The sequence below is a fragment of the Emys orbicularis genome, chromosome 1, assembly GCF_028017835.1.
Source record: "Emys orbicularis isolate rEmyOrb1 chromosome 1, rEmyOrb1.hap1, whole genome shotgun sequence".
Taxonomy (NCBI): domain Eukaryota; kingdom Metazoa; phylum Chordata; order Testudines; family Emydidae; genus Emys; species Emys orbicularis.
In genome coordinates this window covers 155940149-155955449 of record NC_088683.1, presented here as the reverse complement: position 1 = coordinate 155955449, position 15301 = coordinate 155940149, and the positions used below count along the sequence as shown (strand labels likewise).

At 43.6% G+C, this 15301-nt stretch overlaps 1 protein-coding gene across 1 annotated transcript in view; it reads right to left on the bottom strand.

The window, feature by feature from the left end:
• Positions 1-15301, bottom strand: part of SPAG17 (sperm associated antigen 17) — a 276008-nt gene that overhangs the window by 130981 nt on the left and 129726 nt on the right. Inside the window, exons 10-14 of the mRNA XM_065399127.1 lie at positions 13299-13417; positions 10464-10601; positions 10263-10376; positions 7423-7573; positions 5611-5841 (exon numbers count right to left, since the gene is read on the bottom strand). Of these exons, the coding sequence (XP_065255199.1) occupies positions 5611-5841; positions 7423-7573; positions 10263-10376; positions 10464-10601; positions 13299-13417 (753 nt within the window). The remainder of the gene's footprint in view (positions 1-5610; positions 5842-7422; positions 7574-10262; positions 10377-10463; positions 10602-13298; positions 13418-15301) is intronic.

The window sequence follows — 15301 nt, the reverse complement described above, 5'->3', positions numbered from 1 at the left end:
GCATCACTACCAGCTTCCCCTCCTCAGTTATTCACTGGAAGCGGGCCCGGTCCAGTTACATCAGTTTCTCAACAAGTCCTCCAATTTGCTGTAATTCAGGAAATCGGATCCAGCAAAGAATGCCTGATAATGCGAAATCCTGAATTGAAGGTTGGCTGAAGAAAAGATTTTGCAGCCTAAAAGGTCCAGTCCTTTTTGCAGCCTAAAAGCTCCTTGCCCTCCCTGTCAGGTGGGGGGAAGTGTGGCTACTGTTGCCTCACCTGTTCCATTGCTGCCTGGGCCACAAGTGAATTGGGAGGTGAGAGTGAGAGTACTATGTACTCAGAGTCCTTGGCTGGTACATAGTATCTTTTTTCTGCCGCTTTGATGTAAGTGTACATGTGGCCAACATATGCCAAACTGTGTGAGCTGGCTCGATGATGGCATAGTTGATTGGGAGAGCGACTGTGGTTGGCCTCGGTGAGTGAAGTATATCCAGCAGCTTTTGCTGAGTGTCTTGGATCTTCTCCAGGGGAATGTGAAGTTCTCTAGGCAGTCTATGCAAGAGATCCTGGAATTGTCGGTAGTCATCAGGAGATGGGGGGGGGGGTGTTGAAGCTACTGCCACATCAGGAGAGGATGATGGTTATCTCTCCTGTTCCGGTGGTATTGTTGGATCCGGTCTGAGCGGCTCATCTTCCATTACTGATTCAGAGCGTCTACTCGAAGGCACCCAAGATGGTGAAATAGGTGAAACCTCCTTTATAGAATGGATGGGTTCCGAGGGAGAGTATTGGGGCCAGGATCCCCAATAGGGCCAGGAGGATGGATCTGATGGGTGCTGAGGAGGCCCCATGGCACAGGAAATCAGTGGCTCTGCAGCAGCTGGAATGGAGGATACTGCCAAGTTGTAGAAGGCCTCTGTTGGTACTCATAGTGGCAGGAAGGGATGGACGGTCCCTGATCCTCATCTGAGTCCTCCAAAGATGAAAACTCGGACACCTGTTCCATCAGCAGTACTGTTGGAGCGAGTGGAAGTGTGTATACTGCCAGAGTGGGAGTGAAGAGTGCTTCAGATGTGGCGTGTCTGGTGTCGTATATAGTGTCTCCCTGGAAGTAAAAGGCCCTAGAAGTTGTGGGGACCATGGCTTTCCCAGCTAAACACTTCCTGGGGTTATAGTGCTTTTCCTGACCTCCCCAGAAACAAGGGCAATTTCTCAGTCCCCGGAAGCGGAGCGGTGATCTTTCCCGGAATGGATGGCTCTCTGGTTCTGAGGGATGACGATGTTGACTGTGTGTACAAATCTGCACTCAGTACTGGCGGATCCATTGATTTATGAAGCTTCTTTTTGTGTTTGTGCGCTTTAGGGTCTGCTTCATCCCCATGACTGGAACTCATGGAAGGGGTCTCTCCCTTCTTAGCTTAGAGGAAGCCTTACTGCCATGCTTATGTGCGTGCTTCTTTACTTCCCGACTAGGCCCTGGCGCGAGGTCCATAGTAGTGGTACTGCTGATGCTGGCCTTGGACTGCACCAACTATGCACGCGCAAAAGCGAAATGACTGTGGCATCTTCATGCTGACATACCTTGCGATGGCTAAAGTTTGTAGTTTAGACATACCCTGAGTCTAATTGATCTAATTTACAATACTTCACACATCACCTCTGATTTTGGCTTTCACTCTCTGGTCACTATTAAAGCTGCTAAGACTGAACAGGAATTGGACTTCATGGGATCCTGATTCAGCAAGGTAATTGTGCATGTGCATTGACTTTACTGGGACTACTTGAATTCTAAAGTTAGGCACATGCTTAAGTACTTTGCTGAATCAGGGCTAGAGTTCACTATTCCAGTTGAGTAGTGGAAGCCTTTCCTGATTGATCTGTACAGATGTTCTGAAAATGGTTACACCAACAACCAATGCAGACTGGGTTAAATCCTAATCCCACTGACATCAATGGGATTAGGATTTAGTCCAGTCTGTATTGGTTATTGGCAGGGCCATCCCTAGGTAAAAACACTCCTTGCCAGAGGGTGTTGTGAAGGCCAATACTATAACGGGGTTCAAAGGGGAGCTAGATAGATACATGGAAGATAGGTCCATCAATGGCTATTTGCCAGGATGGGCAGGTATGGTGTCCCTAGCCTCTGTTTGCCATAAGCTAGGATTGGGTGACAGGGCATGGATCACTTGATGATAACCTGTCTGTTCATTCCCTTTGGGGCACCTGCCATTGGCCACTGTCAGAGGACAGGATACTGGGCTTGATGGACCTTTGGTCTGACCCAGTATGGCCGTTCTTATGTTCTAGGTATACACAGTATACGCGGCTGCGTAGGACACCTGGAAATTTGGGGCACCACTGGGTCTTAGTGTCCACTCTCCCGGCTATTCCTATCCCTGTTCTGACCCTTCCTGCAGGCTCCCACAGCTAGCTGCAGCAGCCTGGTGACTCTTATTCCGGAGGAGATCTAGTAACTTAAAAGTGAAAAAGCCTTCCAGCCTGCCAGACCTATTAGCACAACACTGAAACTGTTAAAGAGCCATTCAAGTGGTAATGAAGCCATTTAACAGGCATTTGCCAACCCCCAGGTATAGACCAGGGCCGGCTCTAACTTTTTTGCCGCCCCAAGCAGCAAAAAAAAGCGCCGTCCCGCCGTAACACCCCCCCACCGAGTGCCGCGCCGCCGAAACCCCCCCGCCGAGCGTCTCGCCGCCGAACACCCCCCACCCTCCGCCGCGCTGCTGAACTCCCCCGCGCAGGGCGCTGCCGAACACCCCCCGCTGAGCGCTGCGCCGCAGAAACCCCTGCGAGTGCCGCACCACCGAACAGCCCCCACCCCGCTGCCGAACACCCATGCCACCGTGGAGCGCCGCCAAAACCCCCGCCGAGCGCCGCGGTGCCGAACACCTCCGCCCCACGCGGAGCGCTGCACTGCTGAAGCCCCCTCCACGCGGAGCACCGCCAACCCCCCCCCCACCGAGCACCGTGCTGCCGGAACCGCTCCCCCCGCTGAGCGCCGCGCCGCCCCCCCAAGATTGGCCGCCCCTTACCAGGTGCCGCCCCAAGCACGTGCTTGGTTGCCTGGTGCCTGGAGCCGGCCCTGGTATAGACTGTCAGTTTCTGAATTTACTGACAAAAACAGTTGTGCATTACTGTAATATTTACTCAGAACATGTTAGTCTACAGGACCTTAGTTTAAAATTTGCTTTAAAAATATTTCATTAGTGAGTTGGTGAAGATTATAAAATCACATCTCTAAAAAATCCTTGCACAGATTTTTAGATGAACAATCATCTTTAGCCTTAAATGCTTGGATCTTCAGACATATAGTTTTTTAAATAAATCCTTCAAAAGACCACCATTATCTAAAATACACCTTTTAATTTTAATTACTATAGTAAAAAAAACTTGCTTCCAAAGTCTTCCTGTCCTTTCTGTTCATCCCTTTCTCCCTTCACCCACTGTTGAAGAGAGCCCTTAAAGGGACAACACCCCTTTCCTGCCAGATAGCTGGACACAGAGTTTCCCATTCTTTACTTCTGACTATCTGATGAACTAATTTTAAGAGAACCCTCCAGCAAAATCAGAACCTAGTAAGATATAAAATCCTTTGTTATGCCTAAAATCTTTTGATACATATTTTTTTTAAGTTGGTGAAATTTCATAAACATGTCTTTTGTTATGGAGATCACACAAAGTAAATCAGTGTTCCCTTTTTCTAAAAGCAATGGACATTGTTATGAACACACTAAACCTCTGTGACTGATTAATTTAAAATAATGTCTTTGTTTCAGTGAGTTAAATATGTAATAATCTGGAATGATTACTTTATGAAGGCTTAAGAGTATATTTAAAATATAAAATCAGCTTAGAAATACTGATTAAGAAAATGTAAAACAGAGAAGAGCTGCATCATGTATTCCATAATATTTAATGTTGTATTCAGCAAGACAGCTGACTCGCCCTTACTACAAAGTTTTTGCAAATAAATCTCTGACAAACTTCAGGGCATATAAAAAAACCTGTGACTGACATTTTTTATTCCCAAATTTAGTGCTTTTGATTAGGTACCTTCTGCATGTCAAGTCTTCACCATCTGGCATGCAGTGGAAAACATGCTCCATTTTCTTTAGAAAGAAATTGCAGAAGAGTATTTTTTTCAAATGTCATTTGCTTCATTTGGGATCAGGGATTTGGCTGGAAGGCGGTGAGCAAGGTGGGGGAGGGAAGAGAGGAGGAAGACAGTGGGAAAGGGTGGGGCCTGTGGTGGGGCAGGAGTAGAGGATGGGTAGAGCCACAGGCAGAAGAGGTGGGCTGGGGAGCTAGCCTCCCCAAATGGCAGCTTCACTCACTGCCCATGACAGCAAGTAAGAGCGGGTTGGCTTCTGCACACACAGTGTGCACTGCAGTCTCCTTAGGCAGGGACCGTATTCATAGAGCCGAATGCGCTGACGCCGCGCATTCTGCACGAAGGAGAGGGTATTGGGGTCTCTGCGGGGAACTGTGACTCTCCACCGCCGTGAGGCGGGCCGGGCGTCTTGGTATCTTTTGCTGCCTTGTCCCTCCTCCCCCACGGGCTGCGAGCCCGGATTGACGTCGGGCATAGGGGCACCAGTTTAATAATACTGCATAGGGCCCCATAAATCCTAAGGATGGCCCTGGTTATTGGCATAAACCAGCAGTTCTCAAACTGTGGGTCGGGAAGTGGCTTAGACTTGCTGGGGCCCAGGGCCAGATTACAGGCCCCCTGCCTGGGGCTGAAGCCCTTGGGCTTCGGCTTTGGCTCCCTGGCCTGGGGCAGTGGGGCTTTGGCCCCTCCCGCCCCTACCGGGGTGGTGGGGCTTGGGTGGGCTCAGGCTTTGGTCCCCCCTCCTGAGATCCTGTAGTAATTTTTGTTATCAGAAGGAGGTCCCAGTGCAATGAAGTTTGAGAACCTCTGGTATAAACATACTTCAATGAGGTTAAGATTTGGCCCATTGTCAGAAATTGCAGAGAGACTATTGTATCTAAAATGTAATCTGTCCATATTCAGTTAAAAGTAGTAAATTACATTCTTTTCATTGTATTGCTTATAATCATTTGTATATACCCACTACTATTATCAAAGTTTCAAAATTACTATTTTAGTTACATATCAAGATAAAAGGCAGTGTTTTATATACTTTATGAATAGTATTTCTGAAACACTTAAGAAGAGTGAAACTTTGAAATAGTTGCCAAATCTTGTATTATATTGTGTTGTATAAATATGTTTAAAACAACTGTTTAATGGTATGATTTCAATGTTTAATTTCTCTAAAATACACTTTTATATCAGAAGCTATAAAATAGTTTTCTAATATCTGCTATGCAGAGCTGTTTTACATAGATACTACTTTTAAAGACTTGTTTAAATAAACTATTTAATTGTCATACAAAATGCCCAGTTTATGTCATTATCCAGCATTCCTACTTGATGAATGGATGAATGGAATGTAGAGTACTTGATGACCAAATGGTTCCTAAAACAGGAGAATAATCACATCCCAGTAATAATAAATAATTCTGAACTAATGTAAAAGAAAAGGACTCTAGTGAATAGCATGTTTAAATTCTTTAGATATAATGCTGATAGATGCCCTGTTACCTGAGCCATTGGGAGTTTTCTCATCAAACAGGTTTTCCACCATCGATAGATGTCTCAGATGTCTTGCAAACCTGGCCGGATTATCCCATGGAATATAAGATACTTCATAATCACCTCCAAGCATCAACCCTGAGCCCTCCAGGAGGCCAGAATCATCCACCCCAGTCAGCCGCAGGCTTTCAAAAGTAAACACTTTGAAGGCTCTTTCTACTTCAGCCCAACTCAAGAGTTCTGGAAGAGAATTAAAACCATCCACAGAAATTGTCCTTACATTCCAGGGAAAGGTAAATAGAAGACTGATCAGGTATATTGTCCTTGGCATTGCTATTAAGGCTGCCAACAAGGGGGCTAACGGTGATGGTAATTTCAGTAATGATCGATGGACCGATCAGATGGTGGTCAGACGTGTGTCTTATGACTACGACTCTACCAAATTCACAGCCATGAAAAATGCATCACAGACCGTGAAATCTGGTCTATCTCCGTTAAATCTGGTCTTCTGTGTGCTTTTACCATATATTAGACAGATTTCACAGGGGAGACAAGAGTTTCTCAAATTGGGAGTCCTGACCCAAAAGGGAGTGGCAGGAGGGTCACGAGGTTATTTTAGGGGGGATTGTGGTATTGTGCAGAAGTAAGGTTAGCAATACCATACCATGCCACCCTTGCTTCTGCTCCGCTGCCTTCAGAGCTGGGCGACCAGAGAGTGGTGGCTGCTGACTGAGGGCCCAGCTCTGCAGGCAGCAGCGCAGAAGTAAGGGTGGCAATATCATACCATGCCATCCTCTTCTGTGCTGCTGCTGACAGATACTCTCCAGCTTTCCCGCTCTGAAGGCAGCCACCGCCTGCAGCAGCGCAGAAGTAAAGGTAGCAGTACCACAACCTCCCCTACAATAACCTTGCAACCCCCCCTCCCTGAACTCCTTTTAGGGTCAGGACCACTACAATTATAACACCATGAAATTTTAGATTTAAATAGCTGAAATCATGAAATTTACTATTTTAAAAATCCTATGAGCGTGAAATTGACCAAAATGGACCATGAATTTGGTAGGGCCCTACTTATGACAGTAAAGAAGGAATTGAAGGGGTTTGGATGCTCATTACTAACTGTACCCTTAGACTGAACATTCAGACTCACTAGAAGGCATTTATGTAGCCCTTCTAACTGTTTTACAGTGTGAACCAACTAGGTACACACATTACAAGAATGAGGAATTGCAGAGACAATTCTTGATGGAGAAGTGACCTTATCATGACAACCAGAAAATGTGACTATTGTAGATACAACAGTACTATTAACATGGGCAGCTCAAAGAAAACACAATGAGAAAACCATGTTTTTTCCCCCAAGTAATCCTCTCAATCCAAGACAAATCTCTTTTCTCAATCAAAAGGTTCTTTGTAAACAAATACATTATATATCTCAGTGGTTCCCAATATTTGTTCTGTGCACTAGAACCAGAACTAGTAATCTGTGTGACTGATATTCTTGTCCCAACTTAATACAGAGTTTATGTGCTCGGGTGAGTCCTGACATGCTGCTAATGCATAGTTGTCAATCTCACAGTCTCTAACATGCAGTGTAACCTAGTCTGCTCATAACCATGAAATTGTGGTTTGGTGTTAGGCCAAACTCCATGATAGGTTAGGATGGACACAAGTATATGAAAGGTGGTAAATACTGGCTGATACAGTGAAGGTCTTAGTTGGGTAAATTGAGACAGTGGCCCCCCAAAAGTGGGTTCCAACTATATCATAGAAGTTTGTCAACAAAGAATGAAATAATATTAATAAAAAAAATCAATTTACCACTGGTGCAATAATGCATGAGCTCATGAACTCTGGCCAAGCGTTTAGTGTTGTTTCCAGGTGGAGGAAGGGGGAATTGAAGAAGTTCCACCAGTGGCAGCTTGTCCATCATATCCTGTTCAATCTTTTCTGGGTTTAAGCCCCCTTGGACCTGAAGCAAAGAGCAATAAGGAGAACAGCTAAGTAAACTTTCACAAAAAAGGGATTTTTCATTTAAATAACTAAGGTTCCAGTTCAGCACACAATTCCCCCCTCCCCAACCCCCCTCTCCCTCCCCCACACATATGCTTTACTTTACTTTGAAGTCAATGAAATTTAAGCATACGCTTAAAATTGAGCATATACTCAAAGTGCTTTGCTGAATCAGTGCCTTTATGGGGAAGATGAAATCAGTTATTGTTTACTTTCCTCACTGGGGGGGAGTGAATATATACCAGAAGAAAAAGAGAATAATTTAAGAAGGCACAATTAACTGATATTTGCTAAAGATCACAAAATTATTTGCCATTTAGCCAGAATCTGAAAATTTCACGGAATATAGAAAATATGTATTGATTTAGTCTGTTAGACTGCAAAGGATGCTTTTGTATTAGCCTTTCCCTTCCGCATTGTGATGGGTTCGGTCACAGAGACCCCCTTGGGACGGTCACCTGATGTACTGAGACTACCTCTGAGCCCATTTTCTCTGCCCGTTTGGGCCTCCATAAACCTGTCTTGTTGAGCCAGATATGCTAATCTGCTGCAACACAGACCCAGGGACTGACCCATTCCTCCAAAGCTGCAGACTTAACTGAAAATGGCTTAGCAAGTGCTCCTGTCTCTAGCACCCAGACACCCAGTTCCCAATGGGATCCAAACCCCAAATGAATCCGTTTTACTCTGTATAAAGTGTATACAGGGTAAACTCATAAATTGTCCGCCCTCTATAACACTGATAGAGAGATATGCACAGCTGTTTTCTCCCCCAGGTATTAATTACTTACTCTGTGTTAATTAATAAGCAAAAGTGATTTTATTAAATATAAAAAGTAGGATTTAAGTGGTTTCAAGTAATAACAGACAGAACAAAGTAAGTTACCAATCAAAATAAAACAAAACAGGCAAGTCTAAGCCTAATACATTAAGAAACTGAATACAGGTAAATCTCATGCTCAGAGATGTTCCAATAAACTTCTTTCACAGACTAGACTCCTTCCTAGTCTGGGCCCGATCCTTTCCTCTGATCCAGACCTTGTTGGTTCCAGCAGGCATCTTAGGTGAAATTCCCCTGGAGTCAGGGGATTCCACATGACTGGGACCGCCCTTGTCCTGCTCCACCCTTTTACAGCTTTGGCACAAGGCGAGAATCCTTTGTCTCTCTGGGTTCTCACCCCTCCTTCTAAATGGAAAAGCACCAGGTTTAAGATGGATTCCAGTACCAAGTGACATGGTGACATGTCCTGTGAGACCCCTACTCTCCATTCTATCTGGCCTGACTCACAGGAACACAGGAAGTCTTACACATAAACAGAGGCATTTATAACCAATTGTCTTGGTTAATGGGAGCCATCAAGATTCCAAGCCACCATTAATGGCCCACACTTTGCATAGTTACAACAGTTCAGAGTAATACTTCATATTTCTAGCTTCAGATACAAGAATGATACATTCATACAAATAGGATGAACACACTCAGTAGATTATAAGCTATGTAATGATACCTTACAAGAGACCTTTTGCATAAAGCATATTCCAGTTACATTATATTTACACTCATAAGCATATTTCCATAAACATATGGAGTGCAACGTCTCACACATATTCTTAGTTGGTCTATATTACTGTCCATAGTCATTATAATCAAGAAATCATACAACTCATTGGTGGTCTTTGACAGCAGTGTTATGATGGATTTAAAGAACTGTACTGGCTTGAGGTTTCTTTACTTTGTTCAGTTTTGCTTTTTCTTATTTTTATTATTACAGTCCCTGTCTTCTGTGTTACTTTTATTACATTTTTCCTCTATCATATCTCCCAAACCTGTTCCTTCTTCTTTCATCCCTAATACCTACATTTTTCATGCCTTGGTCAACTCCTGCATTAACTAGTGCAACTTCCTCCTCTCTAACCTCCTGAAATCTAGATGGCTGCCCAAAAGTCTATCCAACATGCTTCTGTTAAAAGCATCTTCCCGACCCACCACTCAACCATGTCATCCTCCTTCTACTCGAAACCCTTTATTGCCTTACAAGTTTCATCTGCATCAAACTTTTTACTCTAATTTTACTCTACACTTCTGCCTACATCATGTCTAGATAACTCTTGCTGCCTTACATGAGCGCTACACTCTGCACACCTTGATGCACTCTGGTGTTCTTCTCCCATAAACAGCTCTGTGCCTTCCTGTGCACTGCCCCCTGTGTCTGTCCCAACCTCTCTAATCTATTCCATTTTAGTTGCTACACCACACTCATCATTTAGAAACTCTAGTTTCTTCAGAATAATAATCCCCTAGCTCAGTGGTGGTCCAAAGTGAAGCCCACAGAGTTCTACAATGTATCCCATGTCATCATTTATATGGAAATGCAGTCATGAAAGCTAAATGTCCACATAAGCACTGTGGCCAGGCCACTCAGATCAATATGGTACATTGCATGCTGGGACCTGTAGTCTCCATGGGTGGCTGCAATCTGCTCCATTTTAAGCAAATTAAGTACAGCCTTTGGATTCCTGGCAAGTGGCTAATGTGACCATGAGGTGGGCAAAGTTTGGGTTCTCCTAGTCTACCTTCTAAAAGAAGCATTCTAAGTTAATGTCCCCTCTGTAGATTTTAAGACTGTTGATATAAGACAGTATTGTACCTTTAGCAGGTGTAGCCTCTGAGACAAAATATCATGATAGTTTAATAGAAGAGGCCATTTGGGGACCACAGTCTTTTCTTCATTGTCATTAGGGAAAAAGGAGTTGTAGAGATTCTATTAAACAAGAGCACATGCATTAAAAATTAATACACATTTTTATTTATCAATGAAGGCAGTCTGAAGGGAAAAGACAATACAAACCTTTTTTTCACTCTCAGAAAGGGCAAGAGAGGGAAGGATTGAGACTATATGCTCTGCAAGGCTATGATCCAGCCCATCTGCTCGTGGTTCTGGGACCACCGGACTTGGCGGTGTAAGACCTTCTTCAGTTGCAACGACCTACCAAACAGAAAACATGTTAGATGTCATTATAGCATTGATTTGTAGTTAGCTTAAGATCAAGTTGTATCAGAGAAACAAACTTGGTTACAATTTGCAGGAGATAATGCTGCCCACGTATTGTTTACAATGTCACTTGAAAGTGAGAACAGGCATTTGCATGGCACTTTTGTAGCCGGTACCGCAAGATATTTACATGCCAGATGCGCTAAAGATTCATATGTTCCTTCATCTTCAACCACCATTCCACAGGACATGCATCTACGCTGATGATGGGTTCTGCTCGATAACGATCTAAACCAGAGCAGATCGATGCATGTTCATTTTCATCATCTGAGTCAGATGCCAGAAGAAGGTTGATTTTCTTATTTGGTGGTTCAGGTTCTGTATTTTCCGCATTGGAGTGTTGCTCTTTTAAGATTTCTGAAAGCATGCTCCACACCTCATCCCTCTCAGATTTTGGAAGGCACTTCTGATTCTTAAACATTGAGTTGAGTGCTGTAGCTATTTTTAGAAATCTCACATTGGTATCTTCTTTGCATTTTGTCAAATCTGCTGTGAAAGTGTTCTTAAAATGACCAATATGTGCTGGGTCATCATCCGAGACTGCTATGACATGAAATATATGGCAGAATGCGGGTAAAACAGAGCCAAAGACATACAGTTCTCCCCCAAGGAGTTAAGTCACAAATTTAATTAACGCATTATTTTTTAACGAGCATCATCAGCATGGAAGCATATCCTCTGGAATGGTGGCGGAAGCATGAAGGGGCATACGAATATTTAGCATATCTGGCACATAAATACCTTGCAACGCCAGCTACAAAAGTGCCATGCAAATGCCTGTTCTCACTTTCAGGTGACATTGTAAATAAGAAGCAGGCAGCAGCATCTCCTGTAAATGTAAACAAACTTGTTTGTCTTAGTGATTGGCTGAACAAGAAGTAGGACTGAGTGGACTTGTAGGCTCTAAAGTTTTACATTATTTTGTTTTTGAGAGCAGTTATGTAACAAAAAAAATCTACATTTGTAAGTTGCACTTTCATGATAAAGAGATTGCTCTACAGTACTTGTATGAGATGAATAGAAAAATACTATTTCTTTTGTCATTTTTACAGTGCAAATATTTGTAACAAAAATAATAATATAAAGTGAGCATTGTACACTTTGTATTCTGTGTTGTAATAGAGATCAATATATTTGAAAGCCAATTTTTTTGAGTTAATCGTGTGAGTTAACTGCAATTAACTGACAGCCCTATTTACAACCTCCACAATTTTTGTATCTTTTGCAAACTTGATGAGTGATGATTTTATATTTTTTTCCAGGTCATCCCTGTAGGATCCAACTGGAAACGCACCCACTTGGTGACAATTCCCCATTTACAATTACATTTTAAGACCTATTAGCTAGCCAGTTTTTAATTCATTTAATGTGTGACACGTTAATTATATATTATTCTAGTTTTTTAATCAAAATGTTGTGGGGTACTAAGTCATATGCCTTGGAGAGTCTAAGTATATTACGTCAACCCTTTATCAACCAAACTTGTAATCTCATCAAAAAGAGATATTAAGTTAGTTTGACAGGATCTATTTTCCATACATCCAAGTTGATTTGCATTAATTATATTACCCTCCTTTAATTCTTTATTAATTAAATCCCATATCAGCCGCTCTATTATCTTAGACTAGATGATCATAAACATCCTTTCTGGTCTTAAAAACCTATGAATCTAAGTGCCTCAGGGAGAAGTGGAGGCCAACCAACAATCAAGTGGCTCAGTCTGGAAACCCAGTCCAAAAATTTAGCACATATCCAGCTAAATTAAAGCCCAACTGCACCAGAAATTTAACTTTTAGATTTTTTCGTTCGCTTAGAAAAAATTTTGATCCACCAATTCTAAAGTTCTGCAGCAAGGAGGACTGTACATCTTGTTTCTTGCTGTGGAAACAGAACAAAATCTGCAATCTCTTCACCGGGAGAAATATCGATGAGCCAGTGATGGGCAGGTCTGAGTTCTGTCCTCAAAGCTGCAGACTGAAGATCTATTGTAGGTTGTCTGGAAACACTCCCTAAAAGCTAAAGTGCTACAAACCAGTTCTGGACCCATGTGCAATGACCCAGTATAGCCATTCTTGTGGAGGATCTCTTGTCCCACACTGAGAAAAGTTGACAAGCATATAGTATTAGTGATCATTTGCACTTGTATTATATATGCTTAGTTTTGACAACCCTGAGAGAAAACACTCACTAGCAGTTATTGTAGGCTAGATTAACCCTAGCCTTTACTCAACCATGCAAGGGAGGAAGGAGGAGCAAGGACCCTCTTAGAAAGTGGCAAAAAAGGCAGAGACTCCTTACCCTAATACTCTTTTCTGTGAGAAAGTGGATGGGGAGGGGGCATAGAGGGCTGGAGAGTAGTAGTAGGAGCTTTAGAATAGATCACCGGGCACATAGTGGGAGTGAGTTGCACCCTGAAAAGGAATGAAAAAACCTAACTCCTCCCCTCCATAATGCAAGGCAAAGCAGGGGATCCTCTCTGAGTCCTTCCCTACTGATCCTCCTTAGGTAGTGCAGCTATGTACGTTCTCTTATTTTGGGATGAACCTGATTGATTTGTCTCTCACTGATCAATTCACTATCACACTGCTCAGCCTGAATGATGGGTATGAATTAATATGAAAACACACTCACCTGTTCCAACATGCAGTTCATTATTAAAGGAACAGAAATGAATTCTTCAGGAATCTGACTTAGCAGATCATTGTAATACCTCATGTCCACATAAGGAGGCAGAAAAGAAACTTCTTCCTCTATTGAAGAAAGCAGAAATAACATATTGAGACCATCTAGCTGGATCTGTTGGTTTTCCTTTGACTTTGGTAGAAATGGTTAGTAAGAATTTCCTAATTTAACTCCTTGAATCTCTCCTATGTTCCTGAATTAGGGCTGTGACAGTGTTGTAAGAAAATATAAGGAAAGGACCTAATTCTTAAAGCCTCTACTGCTTAGCCCTGGTCTACACTACGAGTTTAGGTCGAATTTAGCAGCGTTAGATCGATTTAACCCTGCACCAGTCCACACGACGAAGCCATTTTTATCGACTTAAAGGGCTCTTAAAATCAATTTCTGTACTCCTCCCCGACGAGGGGATTAGCGCTGAAATCGACTTTGCTGGGTCGAATTTGGGGTAGTGTGGACACAATTCGACGGTATTGGCCTCCGGGAGCTATCCCAGAGTGCCCCATTGTGACCGCTCTGGACAGTACTCTCAACTCAGATGCACTGGCCAGGTAGACAGGAAAAGCCCCACGAACTTTTGAATTTAATTTCTTGTTTGGCCAGTGTGGCGAGCTGATCAGCACAGGTGACTATGCAGAGCTCATCAGCACAGAATCGCAAAAGAGCTCCAGCATGGACAGAACAGGAGGAATCCGTGCTATCAGAACTCCGTTCCAAAAGATGAAATGCCCAAATATCTGAAAAAATATCCAAGGGCATGAAGGACAGAGGCTATAACAGGGACCCGCAGCAGTGCCACGTGAAACTTAAGGAGCTCAGGCAAGCCTACCAAAGAACCAGAGAGGTAAATGGCTGCTCCGGGTCAGAGCCCCAGACATGCCACTTCTATGATGAGCTGCATGCCATTCTAAGGGGTGCCCCTACAACTACCCCACCCCTGTGTGTGGACTCCGTCAATGGACTCTCACGCAACAGGGATGTGGATTTTGGGGACGAGGAAGATGATGATGATGAGGAGGTTGAAGATAGTGCACAGCAAGCAAGCGGAGAAACCGTTTTCCCCAACAGCCAGGAACTGTTTATCACCCTGGAGCCAGTATCCTCCCAACCCACCCAAGGCGGGCTCCCGGACTTTGAAGGCGGAGAAGGGTCCTCTGGTGAGTGTACCTTTGTAAATATAATACATGGTTTAAAAGCAAGTGTGTTTAATGATTAATTTGCCCTGAAGACTTGGGATGCATTTGCGGCCAGTACAGCTACTGGAAAAGTCTTTTAATGTGTATGGGGATGGAGCGGAAATCCTCCAGGGACATCTCAATGAAGCTCTCCTGTACTCCCAAAGCCTTTGCAAAAGGTTTCTGGGGAGGGCAGCCTTATTCCGTCCTCCATGGTAGGACACTTTACCATGCCAGGCCAGTAGCACGTAGTCTGGAATCATTGCATAACAAAGCATGGCAGCGTATGGTCCCATGGCATTCAAGCAACATCCGTTCTTTATCCCTCTGTGTTATCCTCAGAAGAGTGATATCATTCATGGTCATCTGGTTGAAATAGGGGAATTTTATTAAGGGGACATTCAGAGGTGGCCATTTCTGCTGGGGTGTTTGCCTGTGGCTGAACAGAAATCATCCCCGCTGTTAGCCACGCAGTGGGGGGAGGGGTGAAGCAATCATCCCAGAGAATTGGGTGTGTGTGAGGGGGTGGTTTAGTTGGGTTTGTGCTGCACGTTAACCCAAAAACCACAGCCCCTCCTTTTAAATGGCCAACCCATTTTAAATGGCCAACCCAACGGGTGCTAGGTATGGGAAATGAGGGCGTAGCTGTTTGAAACCATTCCCACATGTTGGCACCTTAAAGACTAACAGATTTATTTGGGCATAAGCTTTCGTGGGTAAAAACCTCACTTCTTCAGATGCATCTGAAGAAGTGAGGTTTTTACCCACGAAAGCTTATGC